Source organism: Cavia porcellus, unplaced genomic scaffold (assembly GCF_034190915.1).
Source record: "Cavia porcellus strain 051 isolate PalLab524CR breed Dunkin Hartley unplaced genomic scaffold, mCavPor4.1 scaffold_10, whole genome shotgun sequence".
Classification (NCBI taxonomy): Eukaryota; Metazoa; Chordata; class Mammalia; order Rodentia; family Caviidae; genus Cavia; species Cavia porcellus.
The window spans coordinates 72,157,476-72,171,915 of NW_026947493.1; the positions used below are offsets into that span (position 1 = coordinate 72,157,476).

Sequence of the window (14,440 nt, forward strand, 5' to 3'; positions counted from 1 at the left end):
TGATACTAATGATACCATACTTAAATGTTCATTACTTTAAAAAGTCAATAACTAATTTTTTCATTTTGGCTTTCTCACCAGCCTGTCGTATCTGTTCCTGTTGTAACACCAATTAGCAAAAGGAAAGAGGATGAGCTTTCTGTTGGAAGTGCACCACTGGCAAAGCAGCAGTCCTACCAGGCCTCTGAATATGCTAGCAGTCCTGTAAAGACAAAAACACTAACAGGTATGTGTCAAAAAATGGTACCATTTCTTCTAAACAAAGCTAGCCTGTACAATTTCCAAGACACTGGGTACAGAAATGAGACTCCAGGAATGGAGACATAGTGCTCTGTTAGGTACAACCACCATCATAATCAGAGTACAAGCTTTTGGGGAGTGTGTTCATGTCATTAGCCCAATTCCCACAGGGTGGTATAAAGAGGACCAGAGCTATCTTTGTACATTAGACAGTGTTACTTGATAGGAACTTTAACAAGTAAATTCTACATGATATAAAAGTCTTGCCCAATCCACAGGAAAACTTTATCTTTACTTTTTAAAACTCACAACACACTTAAACTTTTCTTAGCAAGCAGATGACTATTCTCTATGCAAATATCCTCAAAACAAAGTTGGGAATGAAAGCCTTCACTACTTCTACTTGTAAGATACCGAGAAATAAGATTCACGTAGCATTGCCTCCTAATAGTGTCTCTTCTATCCATAAATTCTTGAAAACCACAAAACAGTATATCTCAGTCTTCTTTATTCCTCTTTGTCTCACATTTTCAGATAATCAATGCAAATATAAAGTATATTATTCAATAAAGTGATTTATCATATTTTATATAAGAGAAGAGCAAACCCCCGGCTACTTAGAAGAGCACTTTATGATTTCATTTTAAATGATAGTTTTTCAGCTTTAACTTTTATGATGAGCCACTCTTCCTTAGGAAATTTTACATATGTCCTTAAATGTTTAGCTTTTTAAAATAATTCATATATATTTCATCCATATTGGTAAAGATTTAAATTTTCAAAAAATTGATATCACCATTGAATAATTGTTGTGATCAAGATTGTTTTAAGTGAAATTAAAGACAGACATAATACACAATCCATACCCTTCTAAATTTAAAATAGGATTATGTACACAAAGATCAAATCAACACGTGTAATTTAAGGAACATTTAGTGTCACTTTCCTACCACACTTCACAATTAAAAAAATGCTGAAATAATTTTTGAGGAATTTTATATGGAAGTCTATGGTTATTTCTTTTTGTAAAATAACTTTTGTTTACTGCATGGAATTGTTAGAATTTTATATAATATCTATAATCTCTTTATTCTCTTACTATTTTATTATCATAGATAATCTTTAATTTGTATTGAGTTTTAGATGTAAGAGTATACCTTATACCTTTGGCTTATAACTTGTCTTGATTATAATTATATTTTACTTCAAGAGACTTGGGCTGTTTTTTTTTCAAATTTTAGTTTCTCTTAAAATTGAAATTTATATAAGAATTTATGAATATCACTTCTCTTCTTCATTGAATATGCTAAGTGAGTGCTCTACTACCGAACTACACCCTCAGCCCTTTTTTTCTTTATTTTGAGATAGGGTCTCACTCAATTGCCAAGGCTAGCCTTGATGTTGAAGTCTTTCTGCCTTAGATTGCTGAGGAGCTAGGATGATAGACCACACTGTACATACCACAAAATGCATGGTTTATATGCAAAGAGAATAAATTCATTTTTAGCAATTATTTATTAAGAGGTGGTGGTCAGGAGGTACTCACCTGTAATCCTAGTACTTGGAGAGCTGAGGGAAGAAATCATATGTCCAAGGCCAACCTCAACCAGTTAATCTGGCTCCTATCTTAAAATAAAACCAAATAGGTTTGGGGTTGTGTCCGAGTGCTAGAATATAATAGTCATTCCATATTTATTTATCCTTCCCTTCCTTCCTTCTTCTGCCTCTTCTTTACTCTTTTCCTCCCTCTTCTCTTTTGTTACACATATATTTTGAGGATCTTTGAGAAAGACTGGCCGTGAACATTGGTCCTCCTACCTCATCCTCCTTAGGCATTACTACCAGAGTCTGTAATCCTTTTTCCTTACTGACATACCCAGCCCTGAGTAACAAGTGTGTATCATCTTATTCGTCTGTTATTTTTTTTGCAATACCTAACATATAACCAGCTAGCTACAGTCTTCTTTTTTTAACCAGAAAATTATTCTAAATTTGCAATCCATTCCCTTAGCACTAAGATAGTGAGAAATTTTCCTTACAGTTGACAAGATGGATTTCCAGGGAAATACCCTCTCTTCAGAGCATGAGTGGGCCTTTTTTTCTTTAACTGGTATTACTTTACAGGTACATAGTTAAGATCCTAGATGAGACTCAAAATTGGACCACTATTGTTTAGTTTTTTCTCTGATATGTTCCTAAATGATTCCTGAATCACTGATGTTGCTACCCAAGTTTAAAAAAAACAGTATTTCCCAAATTTTTATCTGGTGTATAAAAATCGCTGTGTACTTTGTATATATTACAGAAAATGAAAAATTTTACACTCACTTCCCTTTTCCTCTTGTGGGAATTTTGAGAATAAACTTTTGTTATTAAATAGGCTATTTTAAATGTTTTCTGACCTCAAGTATGCTACTTAAAGTCTAAGCAAGAGTTTAATAATATAGTCATATTATTTAAGACTGAATGAAATTTGTCTCAGTATTTCAGAAAAGACTAAATATCAAGGATTTAAACAAGATTAAGCTTTATCTCTTATGTGAAAGCTCGAAAGGTGTTCTAGTCTTCTCAGATCAGTTAGTTTCGTGTTCTGTCACGGCGGCCTCTGTTGCCAGGCTTCATGTGTGATTCGGGATAACTGTTTCCACAATTGATGTAGTCCAAATTTCACTGAACAGAAATGAGTAAAAGAAAAGAGACTCCTTATCACTTTGAAAATTATTTGTGCCCCACATTTGTTTATATACTCTTGGCTAGAAGGTGGTTAGATGAAAAATAAGAAAAGTAAAGTATTAAAGAATTCAAATCTAGGTCTACAACTGTCTACACTATAGTTGACATACCAAAAACAAGTAGTCATCTAAAAATCTTTAAAACGCTCTGTAATTAAAAATTACCCTGAGTGGTCAGAATTAGTGCAGAAAAATCAAGTAATATTTTAAACTTAATACTCCAGTATTAGAATACTGTTAATATTTTTCCCATGAAGTGTTGGTTTAGAAATAGCAATAATTTTTTGTCACAGTATGCTAATGGGAAAAACCCAATTTCTAAATCTATATTTTCATTAAATTCTCTGATGGCTTTCTGAATATTTCCAAGTTTATTTTGTTTTGTTTTATTTTTTGTTGTTTTTGTTTTTTTGAGGCAAATTCTTGCTATGTAGTTCATACTGGCCTTGAAGTTAGTCTATAGCCCAAGCTGGCCTTGTATTCACAGCAGTCCTTTTGCCTTAGCCTCCAAGTACTCGAATTAAAGGCATGTACCATTACTCCCAGCTGTTGTTTTGTTTTAGACAGGTTCTTGCTTTAAGTTGCTTTTATTTTAGATTTGTTACAACAGATATGCTTCACTTTACCTTGAAGCATTTTCTGTTCTTTGAAAGGCAAAACTACTTAACAATTTATTCCTGAGAATAAAATGAATAACAACGTTTTACATGTATACCCTCCTTCATGTTTAAATTTTCCAGTGAAATTAAGTATCTAATTAATCAACAGGATTAGAATTTTGAGTTAAACTGTACGATTAAAGCAAGCAATTTCTAATATGCATAAAAACACAAAAATGTATTTCTTCTATATTAATACGAATTCCACGCTATAATTAGGAACATAACCTATTCAACATTCAAAGTCAAATCAAAAATGGTTTGAACATTTTTACATGATCTGTTGTACTGGGATGACTCATTTTGCTTATAACTCACATTTCTTAAAAATTATAGATTGAAAATATATCAGTGACTTGGGAGAAATGCTATTAATACTTCTATTGAAAGTCTCCCTATTAAAACCATCCTAAAAGAAATATTGCTTGTGATTAAAGTGATTTTTTAAAATTCAAATGAAGTTCAGACTTGGAATTCATATTAAACTGACAATAAAAATAAGAAGGTAAAATACAATGTCAGGTTTGTTTTGTAGAAGGAATTACACCTATATGTGAAAAATACAGGGATGTGCCTCAAGAGAATTATATATATTTCCTGATATCTTACATTCCCTTAATAAGAACAATACTTACCCTACACAAATTTTTCTTTATTTTTACCCATGTTGCAAATAACCCATTCTCCAGAACATTAAAAACACAACTCTGCATAAGATTTTATATTATATACTGCCTGCTGTGATCTTGCTGTACAGATTATTCCTCGTCTTTAATCTTGCTTTTTGTCCTGCTTTACCATATCTATAGACATACTGTAATGTCTGTATAGATTTCTTGAAAAAGTTGTGTATGTAGGCCCTTCCTCCTTCCTCATTTCCCTTCATTCCTTACAAACATTCCCGGGCCACTTGACCTCATACTAAGAGTGTATTTTCTCAGCCTCATGATGTTTTGATGATTTTGCAGTGTATCACACAGTTTAAACTGAGAAGAGTATTGGTGAAAATACTTCAGGAAATCTTGGGTAAAGAAAGGATTACATGAGTAAAAAAGTTAATAGCATCTCCATATATGCAGGCTCAGGGCATAATGATCAGTGAATGTGGTAATGGAAGGACTGAGAGCTAGGTGAGCGCAGAAGGCAATGAGTTAGAATACTTCTTGAAAAAAATGAAGCACAGAAATGAGTTCAAAACTTTCCCTGGATCTGTGCAGCCTGGATAAATGATGTTACCAGGGCATGGTGTAGCAAACTAATAACCTGTTGCCTAGCTTGCCCCCTAATTGATGGGTAATTTCTTTACTAAGTAGTAAACATTTCTAAATTAGGACTTTCTAATTATAAAGACACAAATTTTATTCAAGGAAGTAGAGAAGTAGTTATTGACTCACCCCCAAAAAGGTCAGAAAAGGCCAAAAAGTCAAAAAAAGATCTTTTCTTTGGATTAACTTAGTATCAGAGTACACTGTCAGGACTTTGTCTTTTCACATTCACTTAGGACTTTCTACTGAACATAAGTGTACATGGCTGTGGTTCCTCTGAACTCACTTGACTTTGTTTGATTAAGGTGAAATAGATTTTTCTCACAATTGTAAATGTACCAAGGGAGAGTTTGCTTCATTTGTCTTGGATTGTGTACTCACATATTGGACAGTCACAGTGGTACATCAGGTTATGTACTATTACTGGTCCAATATCATACCAGGTAAGGGCACCAGTATTTAGGAGGATGAGATGTAATGCTAGAAAATGAAAGGGTATCAGAAACATACCTGTAAAGATAATTTCTCAGAATTAGTCATCTATTCCAGTTTTTATCTACCAGTTTTTCATTTTACAGTTACAACATAGTCAAAACATGATTATATAATGCTTGGATTAAATAATATTCTGACATACAGAATTCTGTTTTAATTGGAGGTAGATAAGTGGATTGTGAAAACATTGGATGCAAGAATAGGGTTCAAGGGAGAAAAAATCTTGCAAGCATAATATGTTTTAGATAGATTGCAAACTTTACAAGTGTTTTTGTTTTTTTGGGTGACAGAGATTGTACCTAAGATGTTGCACATATTGGTTTAGTACCCTATTAATGATCTGCAACTCCAGACTTTTTGTCTTGTTTTTTTAACCTTGAGTTTATTCAGTTAGAGGAAAAGAACTAGGATGAATTGTTGTTGTACACAACTTTGAACAATTTAGTTCTGCTTTGTACAGCTTATTAATTTTCTAACTTTATTTGGTTATAAAGAAATTTTCTCCAGGAATAAAGTGTTTTTGTAATGTGATTTGAAATGTAGTTCAATTAGTTATGTAGTACATTTAGAACATATTTGATGTTAATATGCACTTTGCAACGTTTTTCAAATATGGAGTTCTTTGGAAGTGTAGTGTTCTAGTTTTTATGTGAACTGGCAAGCATTCAGCAAAAACTCAACCAAATCGTTTTGTATGCAGTCTTTTCACCCTCTTTTAGCAGTTAGAACAAGATTATAGTTTCCAGATGAAGTTTCTGAATGTCACATAGTGATGACATATATCTTCCTGGTTGGCTCAGCTTGAAATGCAATTTTGCATGCCATGTCACGCTGACTTGCAGAATCCAACAACCATTATTTCCCGAGGGGCTTTCAAGAGTGATAATATCTAATGTAGTTTGTATTTTGATGAAAAGTCTTAGGCATTATTGCAGTTCAATGGCAAGTTACTTAAAGCTTTAAATGTTATCTAACCTATAGTCAGTAAACTAGGAACCAAAAAACTTAGTTTTTGACCATATTCTCATTCCATTTCAATTAACCTCATACAACCCAATTTTCTTTTATTATGAAGTGATAATAACATATACATATAACTACTGTGTTTTATAGCACCCCCAACATAAGATGAAGTTCCTTAAAATGAGAAAAAACAGTTTAGAAGTTAAACATATTTTTGATATTTGAATTTTTAAAGGAAAGTTGTACACTTAAAGCATAATGAAGCATTTTAATCTAACAGTCCTTGAAGTGTGGTACATGTCTACTTAATATTTATTTCACACTGATATGCTTTCTTCTCTTTTGTGTGTGTCTAACTTCTTTTTTCAGTTTTCTTTTTCTCTCTTTTAAAGTGTCACGTCCACTTTTGAGAAACCTCTCTTTCCAACCAGATCTTACAGGTGTCTCATCTAACCTATTTTGTTATCTCTCCCTTTTTAGATATATGTAACTGCATACCTCTTCTCTACCAACATTTACTATGTGTTTCAGTGTTAAATTGTGGTCGTCGACCTTATACCTGGCCAGTTTCTCTTGTTTCTATCTATTCTACCTTTCAAGTAGAATCTTAAATCTTTCTGTGTGTTTGTATGTTGGGACCCGTGGCATAGCCACATTATTTCTTGTTTAGAATAATGCAGGAGTTTCCTTATTTGTCTCACTGATATCATTCTACTTCGTCTCACCCTCTGATCTCAATTACCCCTTTTCATTTGTAGATGACAGTCATCTCATTGAAAAATTCAAATTAGACCATGCAGTTTATTGCCTAAAACACGTTAGTTGCTTCTTATTGTATTTAAGGTGAAATCTGAATTCCTTATCAAGGGTTACAAAATTATCCCTGGTCTAACTTCTGGCATATTCTTCCATTTTCTTTTTTCATTTTTTTTTTTATTTAAAAGGAAAAAGAGAAAAAAACAGAACAAAACAAAACAGTGTAAGGGTACAAGTAATACAGAACTACAAAAAAAAAAACAATAAGATATCACCAGTTAATAGATTCATCTTTGAAACGGTGATTTAGGTCACAGGATCAAAGCATACAAAGTGAACTTTCAAACAGTGAAACTGCAAATAGTTGTGTTCAATGATCCAATCAAAAATATTAATATGGTCATCTATTTAACACACCTAAACACACTTGCTGTTGTATCCTTTAGGGCACTTTTTTTTTCCTCTCTTTATTACAACAAAATTTACACATTTTGGGTTTTATTGCTCCCATAGATCTTACTACTTTTTTTTGCAAGAATAAAATCAAACATGATCAAACAAAGCTGTCAGTCAAAACCAAGGATAGACATAGCACATGATGTAAAAACAGAGTGCAAGGTTATCAACAATGGTTACCATAATGCCTCTTGCTTCCTTAAGAAGAATTGTCTATCTCATTAGGTATTATAAAGTTGAACAAAACAGTAGAGAACAAGACCAATAAAACCTAAATATTGTAAACCTTACAGAGCCTCAAAAGAGGATAATAGTAAAACCAGGATGGGTATCAAAGTGAATCTTATTGCCTTCAAAGTAGTTGCCCATACTCTAATACTTAATACTATCATACAGAGCGGAACAGAGTCTAATCAGTCAAAACAAGATAGTGGGAGTATTACAGGACTTCAAATCAAGTTAATAGGAAATCAAAAAAATTACTATAAGATATCCTGCTAGTTTTTTTTTTATTTTTTCCCTTTAGTTTAAAAAAGAAATAATTGGATAAAAGACAATACAGGTTTGGCATGACAGTTTCAGCAACCTAGTGCTTCACCACCAAATAACCAGACTTAATAGTAGTTACCATAGTGTCTTTTTCCTTGAAATATTTGAATATAACTTCATATGCTTTAGCATCAAACATATCAAGACAGTGTAACACCATTCAAGTGGATGAAAGCATTGTACAGTATTTAGAAACAGCTAACAAAAAAATGAACAGTGGTTTCTATATTGTCTCTTTGCCCATAACAATTTTTGTTTATACTACCACATATGATAAAATCCAGCAAGATACAACATGATATATTCTTCCATTTTCATCTTCTGTTAGATTTCCTTACTCTGTTCCTCTTTGTTTTCCTCATTGATTGCACTGTGGTTTTTCTTGTGTCATATCATACATAGCTGTTTTTACTGTTTGTATTGTTCTTTTCAGAGCTATGCACTTTCCATATTCCAGCCCTTAATCTAGTTGTTACTATTTCAGTAAAAAAAACTTTCCTTATTTTATCTTTTAAAATAGGTCTTTGCCACTTTCTCAGGATAAACAAGTTTGGCATCTTTTGTCTCATTCTTAATAAAATTTACCATGTTTCTCGTCACGCCCTCTTTGAGTCTCCTCTAAAATGTGTGTCATGGATCGTATCTGCCTTGTTCACTTTTATATTAGCAAAAAAACAAAATTGGTGATATTGAGCAAACAGGCAGTAAGTAGTAGTTATGTGAATGAACAAAATCTTTTTCACTCTTGTACTCTTTCACTTTTTTTCACTCCTATTTTTTTTGGAATATAAAAATTGCATTTCTTAATCACTTTCAGTTCCTGATTTTTAATTGACTTAACTTTATGTGCTATATGTTCTAATAGCTTTTCCTAGATTTTCCAAAGATATTTATTAAATATTTAGAAGTTAGTAGCTTATAGTACAATTTCATTGATGCACATTATATTTTAGGATATCCCTGTCCCACCAGAAATTTAAGTATGAATTAAAATACCGAATTATGGAAAAAGTAGTCAAAGTGTAACCTAAGATATTGAGGTAAAATTGTATTGATAAATATACTGTAAGTTTCTGCAGCATTCTGAACTCTGTCCTAAGTGCGTCATGAAGTATATGACATGATTTCTATCTGATAAACTTTCAGGTTCTAACTGGAGACAGAAAAGTGATGTGCTGTCTGATAGGCTTGATAGAAGTGGGAAAATTAAGGATAGCAAATTTCACTATAGATATTGCAAATGTGGCCAGATGGGAGCTATTGCAGAGCTATTTGGTGAGGAGAATTTAGGTGATGAAGAACATTTGTAGATTTCTAAGCTTTACCTGGTGTCTGGAGTAAATGGAGCATAATAGGCAGTTAACACTAGGGTTTGCAAAGGCCAGCCTGTGAGTACTGAGAATTGGAAGAATGGAGGGATATGGTTTGTTAAAGATCACTCAGCTTGTATACTGTGTCTGGACTGGTGACTGTATCTAAGGCCTTCTTAGTGAGCTACATCCCTGATTCTTTTTAAATTTATTTTGCAACAGTGTCTGGCTCAGTCACTAAGTTACCCAGTGTTATAGTCAGGGGTTACATAGAGAACAGGATAGTACAGGACATATAATTTATAGTAGTATTTTGTGATGGTCACCCAAAGAGTTGCAGCTACAAGCAAAAGACGGTCTGTTGCCACCTAGGTATTTTTAATGCTTCTCCAAGGTTTCCAGATAATCTTTGGATATACTTTGACTTCTTTTTTACCCTATAATTTCTGATGGTGGAAACATTAGCTAGATGTACAGATACTAAGAAAAGTCATAGAATTTGAAACTTTCTGTTCTAGGTTTGTTTCTTTTTTGACTGATTTTGGAATTGCAACCAGAGCAAAATAATTTTAGTGACTCAATGAATTAATATGGTAGCCTACACATAACTTGAAGGGTATTTTTGAGAAACATTCATAGCCGCTTTACTACTTACAACAAGATGTTAACATGTACATGCTTTTCCTGGTCCCTTACTTTCTTCCCCTCTTTCCAAATTTTCTCCTTTTCTTTTCCTCCCTGAGTCTTAGAGTGACTTCAGCATTCCTGGTATTTCTTCCTAATTTTGCAGTGACATTTAGACAGTCATTATAGTTTATCCTCTGAAAGTTATAGATAAGAAAACTGAAACCTATATATTAAAAATGATTCTAAAATACATCTCAAATTGGCAGCAAATAGAACTATGATTCCTGATTCCTCCATTCTGTACTTTGAGGGAATATTTCTTTAGATATATTAATCCCACTGATCACTGGCAATCTACCACTAAACAGTTCTGTTTATGAGCTCCAAACAGACTATGTCTATTTTTGCTCAGCACAAAATTTTTAGTCCTTAGCGTAAGCCCTAAATGATAATTGTGGCTCCATAGCTTTTCAAAAATTTTATGCATTAAAATTATGTGATGTTTTTAATTTTCCATTGGTGCTCCATACTACTTCATAAAAAATTTTTGATACACTAAAATTATGTTATGTTTTAATTTTCCTTTCTCTCACAGTAACTTTTGGTAAACTCCATTTTGTGATTTTTTCTCTTCTTAGATTGTTGTTTGCATACTAAAACTATCAATGAAATATCATATTTAAGCCCATTAAGCCCAGTTAACACTTTATCCTAGTTTCTCATAATATCTTTGTAAATAAAAATGTGAAATGTGATACTGCATAATATTTCTTGTCAAGGTTTGATTTTTCTTCTGATGGGTTTACCTTTTAAAATTCTTACCAAGAAGGTATGTCCTTTTACATATCTTGGTTGTTCACTCAGTCTTACACTTCCTGAAAACCTGTGAAGAAGCAGTTCTCTCTCTCTACCTTCAGGTCCTGCTGAAGGACTGAAGGAATTTTCTCTTCCCAAGCTTGCAACTTTTCTCTTTTTGTCTTCTAGAAATCCTAGATTTCTCTGATGAACTTTTTTGGGAGTAATCATCTTCTCTGTTTGCCTATAACTTTTTTTTTTTTTTTTGTCTTCACATGATCAAATGTTTACTAACAAAAGTTAAGTATTTCTATATTCATTATTATTGTTAATTGTTTCTGAGTATTTCACTATATGGATAACTTCCTATCAAAGGACAAATTAGAATGACCCATCTAATTTTGTTATTTTTAAAAAAGAACAATAAAAATATTTGAATGTTTTATACAGGTTAGTGTATATGTATGCATCTTATATATATTTTATTTTTTGAGATTATTTTTATTTTTATTAGTACCTGTTTAGAGTACATAATTACATTCATCATAAGGAGTAGGTATGTGTACATAACACATTTTAATTCTTTTTTCATTTTAATTCATTTTAATTCCATCCTCTTTATCCCACTTCCTTTCTCAATGCATTTTTTTCTTCCTTTTGTTTTTCCCTTTGGTTTGTTTTTCTTTTGTTCTATATTTAATGTTCTTAAATATTAAATGTAATATTTCATTATATGTGGCTAGCTTACTTCACATTATAGTTTCAAGGTGTATCAGTTTTCTTAAAGATAAATTAATTCGTCTTTATGGTAGAATATACTCCATTGTGTGTAAATGTCTCATCTTTTTATCTATTTATCTGTCAATGGACATATAGTCTGCTTCCAATATGTAGCTATTATGAATTATGTTGCTATAAACATATTATAATATAATTTCTTTAACTTTTTCAGGAAGATTCCTAGAAGGGAAATTCTTAGTTGAATAGATTTTTCTAGTTTTAGTTTTTTGAGGAATTGCTTTACTGAGTTCCATAATGGTTGTGTTGTTTACATTCCCACCAACAATGTACAGATGCCCTCCTCCTCCCAGCCTCCGCCGCATTTGTTATTCTTTGATTTCTTTCTTTTCTCTTTTTCTTTTTGTTTTTGTTTTTGGTCTTTTTCTTTTTTATGGGTACCAGGGATCGAACTCACTACCACACACTTGCAAGGAAGGCACTTATGCCTCTGAGCTAAATCCCCAGCCCTATTCTTTGATTTCTTGATGATAGCCATTCCGTCTGGAGTAAAATAGAATCTTAGTGTTGCTAAGTGGCATTTCTGTAGTGGCCAGAGTTGTTGAACATTTTTTTCATGTGATTATTGGCTATTTGTGTTTTTTTTTTTTTTTTTTTCTGAGAAGTATCTGTTCGTGTAAGTGCCCATTTATTGCCTGGGTCTTTTATTTTGGAGTTATAATGTTTTTTGGTTCTATAAATATTCTAGATATTAGTCCCGTCTCCAAAGAATAGCATACAAAAGTTTGTTGCCATTCCAAAGGGTGCCTCTTCACCCTGTTGCTACTTTGCTATGCAGTAGCTTTCTAATTTGATAGGATTTGTGTTATCTCTTTTGCAGTTGGAGTTCTGTTCAGAAAGTTCTTGTCTATCTCTTCGAGAGTTCTATTTTCCCTTTTAGAAGAGTGTTTCTGTTTTACTATTTAGATCATTCATTCATATTGATTTTAGTTCAATACATGTGATATATATGGATTTATATTTTCTGTATGTGAGTAGCTAATTTTCCCAGCACCATTTATTGAAGAGGCTGTCTTCCACCAGTGTGAGTTTACTGCCCATTTGTCTAAGATCAGGTACCTAACTGTGCTTGGAATTGTTTTTACATACTCTATTTCTGTTCCATTGAGCTTCATGTCTATGTGTCTGTCTGTCTGTCTGTCTTTCTTTTTCCTTTTTTTTTTTTGGAGGGGGCAGTACTGTGCTGCTTTTATCAAAATTTTAGTGATATATTGTAATACAGTTTGAATTCTGGAATTGTGATTCTTCCTGTACTGCATTTGTTACCAAGAATTGCTTTTGCTATTCTAGATCTCTTCTAGTTCTATGTTAATTTTAGGGCTTAGAAAAGTCCTGTGAGGAATGCTATTAGCATTTTGTTTGAGGTTGCACTGAATCTACATATAAATTATGGAAGCATAGCTATTTTGACTATATTTTTTATTCCTATTGAGGAACAGGGATTTCTTTCAGTTTTCTGATGTCCTCTTCAATCCTCTTTTTCAAAATACTGCAGTTTTTATTGCAGAAGTCTTTTACTTTCTTGGTTTGGTTAATTCCTATGCAATGTTTCTTGATGCCATTGTTAAAGATATTGTTTCCCTAATTTGTTTCTCATCTTCATTGAGTTTATTAGTGGGATATAGAAATGCTTTTGTCTAATGCTTTTGTCTTTGTGTGTTGACTTAGTATCATGACATGCTGATGAATTTGCATGTTCTACAAATTTTTGATGAGTTTTTTTTTTTTTTCTGTCTTGGATGTAGAGGATCATGTGATCTGCAAACAATAACAAATTGACTTCTTTTTTTCCCTATACATAATCCTTTTATTTCTTGCTCTTTACTGATTGTTCTGGCTAATGTTTCCAGAATTATTCTGAACAGTGTAGACATTCTTGTCTATTTTTTGGTTTTAGAGAGAAAGCTTTTGACTTCCTGTTTAATATGATGGTGGTTGTTGGTTTGCCATAAATAGCTTTTATCACATTGTGATAAGGTCATCCTGTATCTATTTTTGACATTATTTATTATTAATGGATGTTGGACTTCATCATATTTTGTATCAATTGAGATGATATGACATTTTTCCTTGTTTCTGTTAATGTGCTGTATTACATTTATTGATTTGTGTATGTTGAACCATCCCTACATTGCTGAATGAACATTTGGTCATGATGTCTGATTTTTTTCATGATTTCTTGAATAACCTTGGCTAGTATTTTGTTAAGGATTTTTGTATTCAAATTCATTAAAAAGATTGCTCGATAGCCTCTTTTCTTTTCTTTCTTTCTTTCCTTTTTTTTTTTTTTTTTTTTCTGGATCTTTTTCTGGTTTTGAATCAGGGTAATGGGAGCTTCCAGGAGTGACTTTTGGAGTACTCTTTCCCTTTCATTAGTTTGAGGAGGATGGATATTATGTCTTTCCTGTAGTTCTTGTAGAATTCAGGAGTGAATCCATGAAGCATATGCTTTTTCTTAGTTGGCAGTTTTTTAAAATTACGTCTTTTCTCAGCTTTAGTAGTTCATATGTATCTAGGAATCTGTATCAATTTTTTTCTGAATTTCCCATTTTATTAGAGTGTGAGATGTCAAAGTGGTTGCTAATCACCTGGATTTTGAGAGAATCTGTTTTGATTTTGCCTTTTTCGTTTCAAGTTGCAACGGATTGCTCTTTTCATTATATTGTTGGGTAATACTGGTAGCTTGCCTTGGAATTTGTCTATTTTGTTTGTTCTTTCAAAGAACCTGTTTTTTGATTCTTTGTATTAGTTATTTTTAGTCTTGATTTCATTACTCTTCACTCTGATCTTAATAA

General features: G+C 32.4%; 1 protein-coding gene across 12 annotated transcripts in view; it reads left to right on the forward strand.

The window, feature by feature from the left end:
- Vps13b (vacuolar protein sorting 13 homolog B) overlaps positions 1-14,440 on the forward strand; it is a 683,809-nt gene that overhangs the window by 271,931 nt on the left and 397,438 nt on the right. For all 12 annotated transcript variants that reach the window (XR_010050305.1, XM_063257835.1, XM_013143877.3 and 9 more), the window contains one exon: positions 82-226. Coding sequence is in view for 11 of the 12 variants with exons in the window: in XM_063257835.1 (XP_063113905.1) it covers positions 82-226 (145 nt within the window). In the remaining variant the exon portion in view is untranslated. The remainder of the gene's footprint in view (positions 1-81; positions 227-14,440) is intronic.